Source organism: Suncus etruscus, chromosome 1 (genome assembly GCF_024139225.1).
Source record: "Suncus etruscus isolate mSunEtr1 chromosome 1, mSunEtr1.pri.cur, whole genome shotgun sequence".
In the NCBI taxonomy this organism is placed as follows: Eukaryota; Metazoa; Chordata; class Mammalia; order Eulipotyphla; family Soricidae; genus Suncus; species Suncus etruscus.
In genome coordinates this window covers 197,056,679-197,072,447 of record NC_064848.1, presented here as the reverse complement: position 1 = coordinate 197,072,447, position 15,769 = coordinate 197,056,679, and the positions used below count along the sequence as shown (strand labels likewise).

The 15,769-nt window shown below is 48.5% G+C and overlaps 1 protein-coding gene across 1 annotated transcript in view; it reads left to right on the top strand.

The window, feature by feature from the left end:
- The window catches only part of PRKCA (protein kinase C alpha), a 298,449-nt gene that overhangs the window by 127,103 nt on the left and 155,577 nt on the right, over positions 1–15,769 (top strand). The window contains exon 3 of the mRNA XM_049779179.1: positions 248–330. Coding sequence (XP_049635136.1) covers positions 248–330 — 83 coding nt within the window. The remainder of the gene's footprint in view (positions 1–247; positions 331–15,769) is intronic.

The following is a 15,769-nucleotide window of genomic DNA, read 5'->3' as shown; positions in this document are numbered from 1 at the left end:
TGTCTGCACTGGAGAGCAGCACCGATCTGTGGCAGTGGCAGACAGCGTGGGCATCTTCGTGCTAGTCTTTGCTCTCCATACCCAGTGTTGTTGAGGGTTCGACATGTAATGCCCTCTGCCTCCTGCGCCCTTAGGGGTTCCACCAATAGTGAAATTGATTCTGAACTGCGCGCAGTCCCTTTTGGTAGGAAAGCCTGCAGCGGAAACCGTGGCCATTCTAATTCCACTTTTCTTTTCTCTCCCTCAGTTTGCTGTTTTGTGGTTCACAAGAGGTGCCATGAATTTGTCACGTTTTCCTGTCCGGGTGCGGATAAGGGACCCGACACAGATGTAAGTAGTACGGGAGCTGTTCACGTTGATGTTTCTGCTGATGTGGGAGTTGAATGGCTGGAGAGGATTGCACAGCTGGTTTAGCCTCTCCCCAAGTCTCCAAGCTCTGTCGCCTGAACAGATGCGAGTCTTTCTGAGCCCTGCCTTGGCCCTTTGGGGCGCTCTGGGACTGGATGAGGATTCCTTTTGGCTTCCTCCTTTTCCCTTATTGTAGTCACAGGGGCTGGGTCCTATCTTCAGTGTCTGCTTACAAACACACTTTTCTGGTTGTGTCTTTTTTTGTTTGTTTGTTTTGTTTTGCCACAAGCTTGAGATATCATCCCCTGCCCTCTGTGACTTATTAAATCCTGGGAGCCTTATGGTTCTAGCTCTGGTGACCAGGGGGCTACTTATACCCTTTTGCTGACTTTCCATTCTGCATTTTCAGCACAGCTGTAAGGGGGTGGCATTTGGCATCTGTTTGAACAAATGCACCCTAGACTGTCTCAGTGGAGCACTTTCGTCATGCCTGTTGGTAACGGAAGAATGATTTTTCATAGACGAGTGGGCATTAGGTGCCTTAGGAAACACTAGTGTCTGAGTGTGACTGGGGGAACAGAACAGGGTAGATTGGGGTGAGGATAATTTTCACTCTCCAGATGAGAAGGTCTGCAAATAGACTGTTTGCAGGGTGACTCTGTCGTCTGGCACCTTTGACTTCGGAAAACTGACTGCAGAGTGGCCTCACAAAGGTGGTGTAGACAGAATTGGCAGTGGTGTAGACATCATCTCTACCTGAAAAAATGGCCTTACCATAGGGCCACTGAGAATGCACAGCTACTTTGCTTTTGCAGGTGTTTTTCGGGCAATGAAGAGACTTGCTGTTCCCTCTTGGCCCATAGAACAGACTGTGCATCAGGCAGTGACGAGGCTGTTGGAAACAGCACAGGATGGGGTTTGGGGCTCAAAGTCACCTCTTTCCTATGGAGTCTCAGGCCCAAGGATGTTAAGCAATTTGCTGACAAAGAAAAATAATCAGGGTATAAGCCCTGGCTTGGGGTACTTGTGCCCCAAGTGAATACTATTTCCATCCAGGGGCACTGTGGAGATAAAGAATTGATGACACTGGTGAAGGTTATTATATATTGTATGACTATAACTCAATCATGAACTGTGAAAAAAAACTGTAATATGAAAAACCTTGTAAACATGGTGTTTAAATAAAAAAGGAGGAAAAAAATAGTATGCAGAAAAAATCATTTGTAGTCTATTTGTATAATGTAGAGTTGATACACTTGATTATGTGGTTCTAGTAAATTGTTTTTAGTGGTTCTCCTCAAAAATTTTTTAAAATTGATGTTGGGACCAGAAAGAGTACAGCAAATAGGGTACTTGCCTTGCAGGTGGGTTTGATCCCTGGCACCTTTTAGAGTCCCCTAAGCTCTGCCAGGAGCCAGAAGTATGTCCTGAGCACCACTGACTGGGACCTCCAAATCAAACAAACACCACCATATTAACTCCCCCCAGAAGAACAGATGTCGAGAAGATCCCAGATTATATGAAATTCCCAAGTCTGGTCACTCTGGCTTTGATATTGGCTTGACGCAAAACAGGCTGGTCTTGTTACCTCCCTGTCTGAGATGCCCAGCTGCACCCCTTCCTCATGGGGACATTCTTCCATTTCCAACCCCTGAAGAAGCGGTCAGGACTTTGGCTACCTCCCCTGTTCCGTTCTCTTGGTTCAGTACTCTGACTTGTGATGCTGCATGCTGGGGTTCAAGGTACGAGATTAAAGGGACATGCTCCTTGTTTGTCCTCAGGGGCTTTCCGCAGGGCTGCAGTGGGCAGGAGCTAGAACCAGAGTAGCTTTACCTAGAAGACCTGCTTGAGGTGAGCTGTAAATGTGGCCCAGGAGAATGCCCTGCTAGAAGCTTCAAGAGAAAGTCCAAGAAGGCTGGGTATGGTGGTTAAATGTCAGGACTGAAAGGGAGCTGAGGGCTGAGGGTCCTGGCCTGGTAAGCAGCCAACCCTGGTTTGATCCCTGGCACCATGTGGTTAGTCCCTTGAACAAAGAACTTAGAGTGGCTTCCAAGCCCAAATACCCTCCCCACTAAAATAGCTTAAAGGTCTTTTTCAGTGAGGGGGAAGAAATGAAGGCCGGGTTAGAGGTGACATAGAGGCAGTGGAAGATACTACAACTTTGTACATCAACACCATAGGCTTTTAACACTCTTATAACTCTCTTACCTAAACTGCAATAAAATTGGGGGGAATGGTGATGGGGCACACGCAGCACTACTCAGGGCTTGCTCCTGGCTCTCTGCTCAGGGATCACTCCTGGTGGGCTCAGGGGGACCCTAGATAGTGCCCTGATCCAACCCAGATGCAATGAGCCTAGTTCCCGAGCTTCTGTACTATCACTCAGAACTTACAACAGGTGGCTGATTTTTTATTTTAGAAAAGAACAGAAAGATCAGAAAGAATGAAATCTGTCTTGAGAAAAACCGCTCAAGCTTTGCTCCCCCTGGAACATGAACATTTCTGGGGGGCCCTCTCCAGGGAGGGTGCACAGGGTAGAATTACAGTTTACATGCTGCTGTTCACAGCCTCATTTAGCTCAGCAGCTTCCTTGGCATTTTCCTAGGAATTTTCAAGATGGGCAAGCAAGGAAGAACTCTAGAGAGAGAACCATGGGGTCACCCTCCAGAGGAAAGAAAGGCAAAACTCTGGGCATGGAAGCCCCTCTCACAGCTCACTGTAGATTAATAGAAACAGTGTCAGAGGGTCTTTGGGAAGATAATTGGGGAGGCTCAAATTGAAGGGGTGCGACCCAGCTGAGAACTTGGAGGTAGAGACCAGGCAGGGTGTCTGGAAGACCTTCGGATGTCTCACAGCATCCCGCCCAGTTTCCAGAGAGAACAAAAATTCCAAGACCCCAAGGGCCACAGTTGCAGAAGTGCACTGATCAGTAAAGAAAGAACAAGATTGAAAAGCATCCAGTATGGCCGATGAATCCAGCCCTGACCCGGTGCATCATGGGAGCCTGGATACAGACTAGGCAGCCATGATGGGTGCCTGACCCAGAACCTGCTTCATTCTTTGCTCAGCCTGGAAAGACCTTAGGGTTGGAGGTGAAGGGCTGCAGCAGGGTTTGGATCCATGTAGGTGCCCCAGGATGCCATGAGGGGTGGGACTCTGCTAGCACCCACTGCCTGCCTCCATGAGGCATCAGAGAATGAAGAACACTCTAGCATCTGCTGGAAAAGCTATTCCCCTGTCCCTGAACTTGGATATGAACCAAAAGTATCATGAGGTGTATTTAGCTTTGGGCAAGTAGGGCATGGTGGCTCTTACCAGTGCAGAAAGAGGGGTTTGGAGCTTCCATTAGGCACATATGTTAGCATGCACAGAGCTCTGAGTTTCACCTTTCCACTCCGGAGCACCATGGGGTGACTTGGAACACACCCCCAGTTTGGCTAGGCCCAAGCAACATCATGTCATCTAGCCAGAGCTTTGAAGTGTTGGGCCCAATTGGTCAAGTCCCAACCTGACCTCTGCACCCCTGAACTCTGGGTTGAAGGTCCCCGTCCACCTGAAAAGGAATAAGAAGTGCTATCATTTTTATCAGCCCCATTGGCCACCCATCCTGGTGACTTCTCTGTCCCGCCATGAGAATGTGATGAGGGGTTTGGGGACCCTCAGACTTTCAGGCTGTGGGGTTCCACAGTTTGGACCTCTCCCAGTTTTTCAAGTTCCCTCTGCGTGGGGCTTCTTTGTGGAAGGGGAGATGGATGAGGGTTCTTCCTGCATGCATGTGAGCCTGCAAAGAGAACAGTCTCTGGGGTCTATCAACCAGCCCTGCTCTTATAGACACCTGAGTCCCAGCCTTTCAGTCTGATGGAAGTAGTGATGCTCCTGGCTCTGAGCATGTTCACAAGGGGCTTTGCTTATTTACTACGTAAGTGGGCATGGACAGTGGCAAGGGCTCCCAGCTTCCTGCACTCAGAAGGCACCATGGGTTCTAGCCACTCCCTTATACTATTATATTGCCAATGGCCATCCTCATCTGGCTGGGGAGAGCCACTGCCATCAGCACTTTTGGGTCTCAACAGGCACAAACAGAAGGTAACTTCCTGAGTGGTCCCTGAACCTCTTTCTAAATCTAAAACTCAACCATGAATAGCTTTGTAAATTACATATAATTTTATCAAATAAAACTTTTTTTTTCTTCAAAATTTGTAAAGAATAGGGCTGGTATGAATGTCACAGCAGGGAAGATGCTTGCCTTGCATGTGGTCCAGGTCTTTTGCTGGGCTACACCTGTTACAGGCACAAAGCTGGCATTCTCAGAGGCAGTTGCACCATGAGCTCAAGCTGAGTAGTATGTTTGTAAGGACCCTGATGGGGTCAAAAGCAGGCAGGACACCTGCTTCCCTCCTGGGCCATCTGGAGACACACACCATAGTACACACCACAGTGGCCCAGGTTAGGCTACAACATGGCCCTGGTATGTCCTGAGAACACAACTAAGGCTCTTCTTCCTGGTAGTCTCAGGGATTCTTCCCTCGATGTCTCAGAAATGACTCAAACAGAAAAGGCAGTGCACTTGTTTAAAATTCAACACTTCAAAGTTGCTTTGGTAATACAACGCCAAACACTTAAAATGAATCCAGAGAGAAAGTTAATGAGTGAATCTTCTCCAAGTGTGCTTTTTTTGTTTAGTTCGGAAATGAGACAGTTCTGTGAGCACAACCCAGTTAGACACCCAGAAACCTGTTTCTGCTTCTGGGGTGAGGTAGAGTCAAGTGAACCTGGGAGAAGGGGAGGTGCTAAAAGTGGCCTACTCCCAATCAGGGGATCTCGGTATGGGAAAAGGGGAGACTCCAGGACTCCCACAATTTTCCAGGCCTATGAGTATAGGGTCAAACTTGGGGGTGCTTGGTGCTTCATGAGTGCCTGATTTTGGGTGGGGCAGCAACCTCTCATGGCAGGAAGAGCAGAGTGGGCAGAGGTACCTCTCCCCTAGCACCCATAGGGAAGCATTCGAACTCTGCTGAATTGAGGCAGACAGGGAGGAGTCCCCTATGGAAACCTTCCTGGAAGTGACTGTTCCATAATGGTTTAATTCTTTACCCTTATATGATTTCATGAAATTTTATGTAATTTACAAAGTGGTTGAGTATTAGACTTAGAATGTTCCAGCACCCTTCTGGAGCTTCATCAGGGTAAACTGCCTTCTATCAACATCCCTAAATTACCTCCCTCTCACCCCCAATCTGACCCCTAAAACTTTGCTGCTACAAGCACAAGTTTAGCTGTTGTAGATTACACTTCATATTCGGTGCTGTCGGTGTTGTTGGCTCTGTGGTCGGGATCTTTAACTATACCATCTCCCCAGGAAGGAATGTGAGGCTGAGAAGATAGCCTCACAGCAGGAAGGGCACTTGCCTTGCATGTGCTGATCCAAGTTTGATCCTCAGCATCTGATAGGGTCCCATGAATGTGTCAGGAGTGACTCTTGATCTCAGAGTCAGGACCAATTCCAGGTGTAAACCCCCCCCCCGAAAAAAAACTAAGAAGGGTACATGGATCACCTTTGACCCCAGAAGACAGAGAGAAGGAAGCATCAGAAGAGACAAACCGGGGCCGATGAGGTGGTGCTAGAGGTAAGGTGTCTGCCTTGCAAGCTGTAGCCAAGGAAGGACCGTGGTTCGATCCCCCAGCATCCCATATGGTCCTCCCAAGCCGGGGCAATTTCTGAGCGCTTAGCCAGGAGTAACCCCTGAGCATCAAATGGGTGTGCCCCCCCCCAAAAAAAGAAGAGACAAACTGACCAGTACATCTTTACAAATATAATGGGCTTTACAAATATATGGGCTGCAGAAAGTTTGAGTTCTTGCCCTGAGCTGCTCCCCCACAGACAGATTAAACTCAGGGCCCTATAGGAGAACCCTGGGGAGGAACAAGTGTGGGTTCCCTGCCCTGGCCAAACCCCAAAGGTCTTCCATCTCCTGCCTCTCTGCATCTCCCAGAGAAACCTGTGTCAGGTTTTGAACCTACCATCGCTTGTCCCCAGGGAGCCTTCCTCACCCTCTGCTGCTGCAAAGCCTCAGGGATTCTTGAAAAGAAACAGTCATTATTTCAGGGAAACAAACCCACAGTGGGTGCCGGGCCTGGATGTGCTGGATTCCTGGTCCCAGAAGTATTTCCTTTTTCTGTGGAGAAGACATTCCTGCTGCTGCTTGGGTGATAAATTAATTTAGCCAGAGTTAAAAATAGCTAGGCACTTCGGAGGAGCCCCCAAAGAATGGGATGGGGCTGGGGGACATCCACTCCTACTACCTGCCCACCCCTAGCCCCTGCCAGCCAGATGAGAGCTTATCTGCCCTCTGGTCTGGCCTTGGGGGATGAAGAGGAAGGTAGATTTGAGAGTATACTCAGAGGGACTCCCACTGCACATTTGTACAGGGCACTGAGAATCCCATTTTAGGGACATGGTCTTTGGGGTCTCTTCCCCTCTAATATTGAGAAGTCCAGGAGCCAGAGGTGGTCAGAACCTCCCCTCTGGGCCTGTCTGGGGAGAGGGGGACATCAGGTATGGGGTAGGGAGGGGAGCAGAGTGTGAGTCGGGGTGTCTCTTGCAGGGGATCAGAGTCCCCTGAAAGAGAGTTCTTTCTCCTGAATACCCCACCTGGGGGCAGAGGTGGGGCTTCAGTTACTTAAGGAGCTGGCCCAGGGCACAAGGTGGCATTGAGTCAGAGATCCTAAGTTGTTTCCTCTTGGGCTTAGACAGGTCTAGTGGATTCTGCAGTGTTGGTGGTAGGAGCTGAGCCTGAGTGAGAGGCTGAAGGGCTGAATCCTGTTTCGCTGTTGGGGTTCCAAGCCAGTCTCAACTGTCTGGGGCAGTGCTGAGACATGGCTGAGGCAGTGATGTCACCTGGGGGGTGCCTTCCCAGAAACAGCAGCCTCAGAACCCTTCTGCCATGGAGATGGTGGGTGGGGCTTTGCGCCATGATCTTCAGTATTTGCAGCTTAGTTCTTAAGAGCTGTGTACCAGAGTCCACTGCCAGAGGCCAAATAGACAAAACTCTGACAAGAAAAGTTTTTTCTGGGGACCAGGTTTAGCAGGAAAACAGACAGGGTAGGAAAGCCAGAGGCCTTACAGCTAACCCCCAGGCAGAGGGATGGATAGAGAGAACTGAGTTTGGAACTGAGACAAAGAGTCAGAGAGGGGACCAGAGGAGAAGAAAAGGCAGGAAAGCAACAGGAATAGCAAGTCCATCCAACAGTTTTTCTACTAATCTGGCAGCAGACTTCTAGTGAAGCCGTTTGGAAAAAACAGTCAGTGTCCAAGAGAAGTAGCCACCCCTACACTCAAACCTGGGGGCTTATATAATTTGTGAGCAACTGTCCCTAAACTATAGTTATAAGTTATTCCTAGCTGATTTCTCAGCCCTTAAAGGGACATACCCCCTTTATGGGTGTCCAGGGGCCATAGGAGTTTGTGTAACTCAAGACCATGGCCATGCGGCTAGGGAGACAGTGCAGGGGTTCAGGTATTTGCCGCATATGCAATTGAGCCTAGATCATTCCCTGGTACCAGCCACCTCGGGGCCGAGCAGCATCAGGACTGTGTCCCCTGAGCACAGAAAACCAGGGAAGAGCCCTGAGTATAGCTGGATGTGGCTCCAAAACCATCATCAAAAATATAAAATTAAAAAAAGGTTGAATGGTGGCGAGTCAAGTTCAGAAACAATCCTAGTGGTTGCATTGGTTTCCCTGGTCCAAAGGCTGAACAGAGCAGTGTCATGCAGTTAGTGGTGCTTTAAGGTGAAGTGGGGGACTCCTCCGCTGCAATGGGGACCACTCTGTTTTCAGTCACGCATCTTGAGGGTGATCTCCAGGACTTAAATGTCCCTCATTTCCCTGATTCATTCCACACCCTCAGAAATGTCTCTCGGGCACATTCTCTGATATACTGTAGTGGCCAGCTGATCTGAGCTGGAGGCTCAGACTGTTCCTGCAGTTCATCTCACACCTGAGAACATTCATGATCCATGATCCACTGTGCAGGTGGGAACACCAAGGGAACCCCCCAAGGGTGACTGATGCATCAGAGACTGCAGGTCGGCCACAAGTCTCCTGTGCAAACCCTGATTCTCAGCTTGGCTTCCCTTTCTGTGTTCATGGGTAATGGTTCAAACAGGAAGCCCAATAGAAGTGGTGGGAGGGTTAGCGTGACTATAGAGGGTGGCAAAGGGGCAGGGTGAGCACCTGAAGGAATTGGGGAGTCCCAATTTGTGTTCTCGGAAAGGAAGTCAACCCAGGAGATGGTACAAAGGACTAGAGCACTTTCCTTGAACATGTGAAGCCCTATTTCTGGCACTGTTTGAGCCCCACTTTGCCATGGCTGAGCATTGAACCTGTCAGACCCATAATGCAGAACCGAGTATTATTGGGAACCCAGGCAGGGAGCCCTGCTCCCCCAAAGGTGCAAGATAGTTCTCTCAGATGAATCTTACACAATTATTTCACCACTACTACCCACCAAGTTACAAGCCAGCCCAAAGAACTCTGGAGGTTCATGGCAGAGCCTCGCCCCAGGTCTTTGTAATCTTGTCTTCATGTGCGGAGGTTCAAATCTCTTTCAGTGGATTGTCCCGACCTCACCTTGGCCATTTGCTGGTGTTGCTGCTGAATCGATTTCCAGAGGCCGAAGGATGAGGCAGCGGGGGTGGGGAGTGGAATGAGGGTGGTGGAAGGAATAAGCCACATCCAGAGGCCAGGAGATGGGAAGAAGATTTATTGCCAAGTCTCTAGCTAGCAGTTATCACTGTGACGTTTATTTATTTACAGAGCAATTAAAGGCCCAAACAAGCCATAGCAATGAAATGAACCCATAAACTGGGAATTCTGTCTAGGCTTTTAGTAGGGGTAAGAGATGGAATGGGTGGTGGTGGGGGTGGTTAGTGCCCTGTTCGCTCTGTAGTCCAGGGACCAGCTGAAGATAAACCAGCAGGGGGGGAGGGAAGGTTAAGCTTCATTTCAAACCTATCCACCTAATCTGTCCTTAGATGATACAACATATTAGTGTATTAGTGTTGGAACGAGAGGCAGGGACAGAGCCAAACTGTAAGAAGAAACTCCTCTCCCCCCATCATTATAATTGTCACACAAGCCACTAGGCATTGCTCAGTATTTGTAGTGTTTGTAGCTTTGCCAGACAATCCTGTTGACGTGGACATAGTGCTCAGGTTCGATTCGTGTCCTGGACTTCTTGGCTACTGTCCCTTCTCCATAGATCGCCAACTTCCCAGGCCAAAATTTACCCCAGGCCCACCTTGTCATCATCCCATCTCGCTCACTCGCTAGTACTCTGTACTGTCCCCTGTCCATTCATCCTGTTCACCATCAGTCACCTCCTCATGCCCAGGCCTGTCTAGGTCTCCCCTCTCCTGATTTGTCTTTTCTCATGGCCACTGATCTTGGGTCCCCTTTCTGTGGCCATAGGTAATGGCTCAAACAGTAAGCCGCAGAGAAGTGGCAGGGGTTTAGTGTGATTATAGGGGGCGGCACTAACACAACCTCCATCGACACCTCTTACCTGCTGCTCTTCAGGACCTTCTGCCATATTGTAAATGGCTGCTAACTGGAGCCAGTGGCCAGGAGGCCTGGATTCTACTCGACACTGGGCCTTCCTCTGTCAGTCCTTCCAGGAGGGCACACCTTGGGAAGCCCAGGCTTTCTGAATGCTCGCTCAGTTCACAACCCCAGAGTCAGTGAGAGACAGCAAATTAGTCTCCATTCTTGAGACTCAGCACCAAGAAACTGTGTGTGAGACTTAGATTCATGAGAAACTAATTCCTGGCTGAGGAGAAATGGGGGCTGGCTGTTTTTCAGCCAGCTGGGTGTTGGGGTCAGGCCAGAGTCCCAAGCAGTGGCCAACATGAGAAGATGAGAAGCACGTTAGGCTGGAAGTGAGGAGCCAGCCAGGGTTTGGGATTGAGGGAAGGGCAGGAAATTGGCCATGCCCTGGCATGGAGAATGTTCTGGCTCAGCCCATCAGCCTTCCAGTCCAGGTTTTCATCAGGAAGGGCGATCTGCTTGACTCCCTCTGCCCATTCAAATGTTTGTCTCAGTCCCACACACCCTTGTGGGCACACCCAGTGTGTTTGGCCAAGGCTCTGGGCGCCTCTGGCCTGGCCACACTGCCATAGACCCAGCCATCAGTATTGCTTGAGGGTGTGCTTCTGGGGAGGGCTGAATCATGGGGCCTGTTCTTGTAGCAGTTGACCGCAGAAAGACTGGTTTGGGTTATATTTTCATATTTTCCCCTGCATCCTATTCATCTCTGTCTCCCCACTGCCCAGTAAGAGGTCTGACTCATGGTGGGCCGCCATTCGTGTTTGCTGAAAGAGGGGATGAATGAACCAAGTGATGTCTCGGGCTACCAGACAACCATAAAATCACTTCCTTGGTCTGAGTAGAATATCTATCAAACATTCCCCAGATTTTAAAGTCAGTCAAAGTCATTTCCTGACTGTTTAGTTACTATCTTTAGGAAATGAATTTCAGCAAATGCTCTTTTATTCCTCTTTTCACTTTTGTGTTTGGACCACACCCTACACTCAGGAATTCCTGATGGTGCTTAGGGGGACCTTATGAAATGTTGGGGATTAAACCGGAGTCACTGCGTGCAAGACAAGCACCCTCCTGCTGTACTTTCATTTTGACCCCTCTTTATTTCTCCCCCTTAGAAAGATTTCTGCAGTGCCCAGAGTTAAAGCTATCACAGTGCCTATTGAGCTAACTGTGGGTGCCAAGTACAGGTACCAAGCAGGTAGAGAGAAGCATTTTATTGTTCGGGGTTGAGCCAAAATCCAGTCCATGGAAAGGCTGTGCCTGATATGGCCAGTGTATATTTGACATGTATGTTCCTTGAAGCCATTTCTCTTTAAACCTTTGATCTGGAGAGACTTAAGTTGGGCAAATCCCAGTTCAAGAGGAAGAACGAAGGAGAGATACTGAGCTTGAATTTGCTCCCCATTGCTTTCTTTCCTTTAGTTTCAATGAGAAGGTCTGATTAACACGAAATCATGCAAATCACAGGGACTTGGGCTTATGCCTATATGTACTATAAACAGAGAAAGAGAGAGCAAAAATGAGCATCGCCATGAGTTCAGTTAACATCGGTCTCCACATATTCCACCACCTCCTCTCCGTGCCGCAAACACTGACGATCTCCCAGCCACACTGTTTCATGTATTTGAAAGCTGCAGGCTAAGCTCTTCCCACTGCCGCATTTCCAAGCCCCAGCCTGGGCTCTCTGGGTCCAAGAAGAAAACAGCAAGCGAAATTCCGAGGTGAGAATTTCTCACTGGCAGGATGGTGGCTGTATGAAAGATGAGATTCTGAACTGCGCAGACAGCTCCTCAGGGGTTCGCAGCCTTGAGGAGGGTCTGATATTTGGCTTTCCTTGGTATCAAATCTCCTGCACTTACCTGCTGGATACCCCGAGCCCTTTTCCGTAGAAGGCCTTTGGCAGAAGGACTCACATCCTGGCCGTTTCCTTCCTCCTCTTATGCCCCAGTCAGAAGCTGTGAGTCGCCATGGAGTAGCAGTGGTTCAGCTGGGAGCACTTCCTGCCTGAAAGCGATAGCTTTGTGGAGGAGGGAGCTTCTCCGTGTCTAGATATTAGGCTGTGTCATGACTCATATGTTCCTAAGCAGGTCGTTCTCCTGTTACTAAAATTAATCACTAAGGACCAAGGGAAGCTGGAAAAGACAGAGGAGTTCACCCAGCAGGTCTTAAAATTAGCAAGGTGGGGCCCCACTGTGAGGAGAGCACCCAGATCAAGGGGGTTCACATCAGACCTCTTTTCTTTGGTGACTCTGGCACGTGGAGACCTGTTCCCTAGGGAACTTAGGGCAGAGCAAAAGGGTAACTTGAAAACTGAAGGAGGACTTGATATTTTTACCCCCCTCAGAGAGGAAGTGAGGGCTGGAGAGGCCCACCCTGGTTTGAGTACCTGTCACCACATAGGGTCCCCCCCCAAACCACTGAGCACAGCCAGGTGTGGCCCCCAAATCTCATAGCGGAACAGAAAGGAAGTGAGACTTGCTCCCTGTGCAGATATAAGCTCTGGGAACTCAGCTAGGTTTTTTGTCTGTCGGGGAACTTTGTGGTCCTGAAACCCAGTTCCACAAAATAGCTCTGAGGTCCCCTGAAGAGTTTGCTGCTTGCTTCCCACTCTGGGGATTTCCCTGGGGCTATTTATCAGGCATGTTGGCTCAGCAGTGGCTCTTCCTCCATCCCTCAGAGGTTTTCCTTGACCATCAGAGTAAAATTAGATGTGGTTCCCATGTTCTCAAAGCCCAAGGCTGTCTCTGCAGAATGCTGCTGTCATCTGCCACCGACCCAACCCTTGGCGTGAGTCTGCCCTGCTCTGGCCAGCACCTGGGTCCATGTTGTCACCTGATAGCTGTCTGATCCTGCCTGCACACAGCACCCCCAGGACAGGGACTTAGTCATCCCTATCTAGGCACTCAGTGATTGACAGATGGATGAAGGGATGACCAGTTTGCATTTGGGCAATGAAAAATCTCAGAGGATTTTGTTGGCTGCCAAAGCCTAAGGGATATCCTCAGAACCACAGAGATCTTTCCTTCCCTCCAATGTTTTTTGCCTTCCCCCTGGGCCCTGACATGGTTGGGCCCATTGAGAGTTCAGGTAGATCTTCCCAGCAAACATTGAGGCCTTTTCATGGTATTAAGAGCAAGTGGCCTGGAACATTCCTTTTAAAGTGAAAAGTGTATGGTGAGTTTTCCTTAAGAAGATCAAGTGGATCCGTCCAGGTTAGATCCAGGGACTCTGTGTTGAATTTGAAGTCTGTAGAATAATTGAGAGCTAATAGTATCCTGACACTGGAAAGTGAGGCACGGCTTCAGGTTTGTGTGAGCAATGTGGGGGTTTAGACTTCCCTCTGCAAGGGCCCTGTTTCTTCCACTCACATTCCCACAGAGCAGTGGGAAGTTAAGTGGCCTGTGATACAGCCACAAGAGAAGATGAGTGACTGTTCTGAGGATAACTACAAAGACAGGGGAACACAATATGCCAGGCACAACTTGGAAGGCATAGTTACTTCTGGAATTAACATCACAATAAAGCTTGCTCAGGAGCAGAGGCTCAAAGGGACCCTAGAAAGTTGAAGAGTGATTTGGTAATTTGAGTTTTCAAATTTGACTTAGCTCTTTGGAGGCTTCCTCTTATTAGCGCATTAGCTTGTTAAATACTCTAAGATTGTTATTGAAGTATTTGTATTTCTTTCTCAACACTTGCCCCTAGCATTTTAATGTTTTTTCTCATATTGGGAAGGGTGGTGGGGAGGGTTTCTGTTGTGCTCAGGGATGATTCCTGGTTCTGTGCTCAGGAGTGACCCCTGACCATGCTTAGGGGGCCCTGTGTGATGCTGGGGTTCAAAGCAGGATTGGCCATTTGCAAGGCAAGTGCAATCTCTCTGTCCTGTCTCTTGGATCTATTTATATCACTGTATAGCTTTAGGAAACAGGGCTTAGTCTCCAGAATGGCCCATCTGAGCATACTCAGGTGCTCTGATATGTCCCACAAGACAATGGTGAACCCTGTAGAGGTCAATACTACCACATGTTAAATGATCCCATTTGGGATCATTTGGAATTTGGAGTTTTGTGCAAGAACAACTTATCACTAACTCTATCAAGTCTGCATGGATGGGGGTTTGCTTTTCTTAGGGAACTTACTGTCTGGAATTGGCAGTTCAGCTCTCCAGTGGTAGGTTCATGGTTCTGGGAAGGACCAACTCCACTTTCTTTTGATATAGCCATTTTATCACATAGCTATCATTCTTTCCACTGTGTCACCCTAATTTGTAAAGAGGGCAAGGGGGAGCAACCAGCTATATTCCAAGGAAAGAGAATAGTGAAAGTCCATGCATGAGCCTTTGCTGCATCTGCTCACTTCTGGCGAATTCTCTGGAGATCCAATCTTGAGGCTGCATCCAATTCCATCCCTCCTTGGAAAAGTGTTGCCTGACCTTTGTTTGTTCTTTTGTTTTAATCAGAATATATTTCTACCCCAAGTAGAATCAAGGTAGTTTAGTCATGAAGATGAGGAGAATGAGTATAGATTAAACAAGGGAATCTAAGGATCAGAGTGGAATTGCATCTGGACATACCTGGTCTCTTCTGGTTCCCCTCTGTGTTCTTCGTGGTCTTATACTTGATTTCCGGACAGGAAGGTGCCCATTCTTCACAGGATGGGTTTTCAGATACCACTCAATTCCCTGAGACACATCACCAGTTACTGTTGATAGGAGACAGGATTGACAGTCTAGTTGGATAGTTTTCCTTGAAACACTATTGATTCTTTCTGGTCAGTGATGATACTTAAAAGCTTACTTGGTGATCTTTTTGGTATGTGTTTTATTTTTGGTTTTGGGGCCATGTTGAGATGTGCTTAAGGGTTACTCCTGGATCTGTGCTCAAAAATCACCCCTAGTAATACTTGGCTTTCCATATAGAATGCTAGGGATCAAACCCAGGCTAGTGACCTGCAAGGCAAATGTTCTTCCTGCTATGCTATAACTCTAGCCATTTTTTGATAATTTGGGGGGGCTTCATTATTGTAATAATGAACCATTCTGAGCCTCAACACTTGCTTCTGTAATGTCCAGTGGACAAGGCAGGGCTGGCCATCAATAGTTGAATAGCGTACCCCTGACCCCATCCCCCCCCCCCACACGAGACTTTTTCTATACTTTTTCCCATTCAATGGCCCCTGTTTGTTTCCCAGTAGGGACCCCTCTGTAGATACACAGAGCTGTGGTCTTTCCTCATCTCTGTGGATCTTGGAACCATGGCCTATTCTCCCCTTGAGGATCAAACAGATTCTGGCATGAAGATGGCTCCCCAGAAAATTTATTGTCTCATTCAGCCAGTGGCTAAAAGTTAGTGAGATTATACATGTGCTGTCAGGAAGGGATCCAGGACCATGTTTAGGTCTCAGCAACACTGCTGCCATCTTGACAGGTGGCCTCACAATTACTTGTGTGTCTCCACATGCAGGCAATTTGGCGATGACATCAGCCCACACGTAGCTCTGTGCATAGGCCACACTACGGACATGTCTTCATGTTTGTCATGGAAGATAAACATGGTGAGACCTGACCCTGTGTACCAAGTTGTTTTGGCGAAGCCTGTTGTCTCTTTGGGCGCTGGGGCCTAACCAGTTTCTTAGTGAGCAAGGCTGGGTCTAGCTGTAAGGGGTTCTTTTGTTTATCGAAATAGAATAACCAGAGAACAAGGTGAATCTTAAAAATAACACAGCACAGATGTAGATGAAATAACTTTTCCTGCCCATGACTAAGGGAGGGGGAGAACAGGCCTCAATTCTAGCTGCCACTGGAGTACTAGCCCCTTCTCTT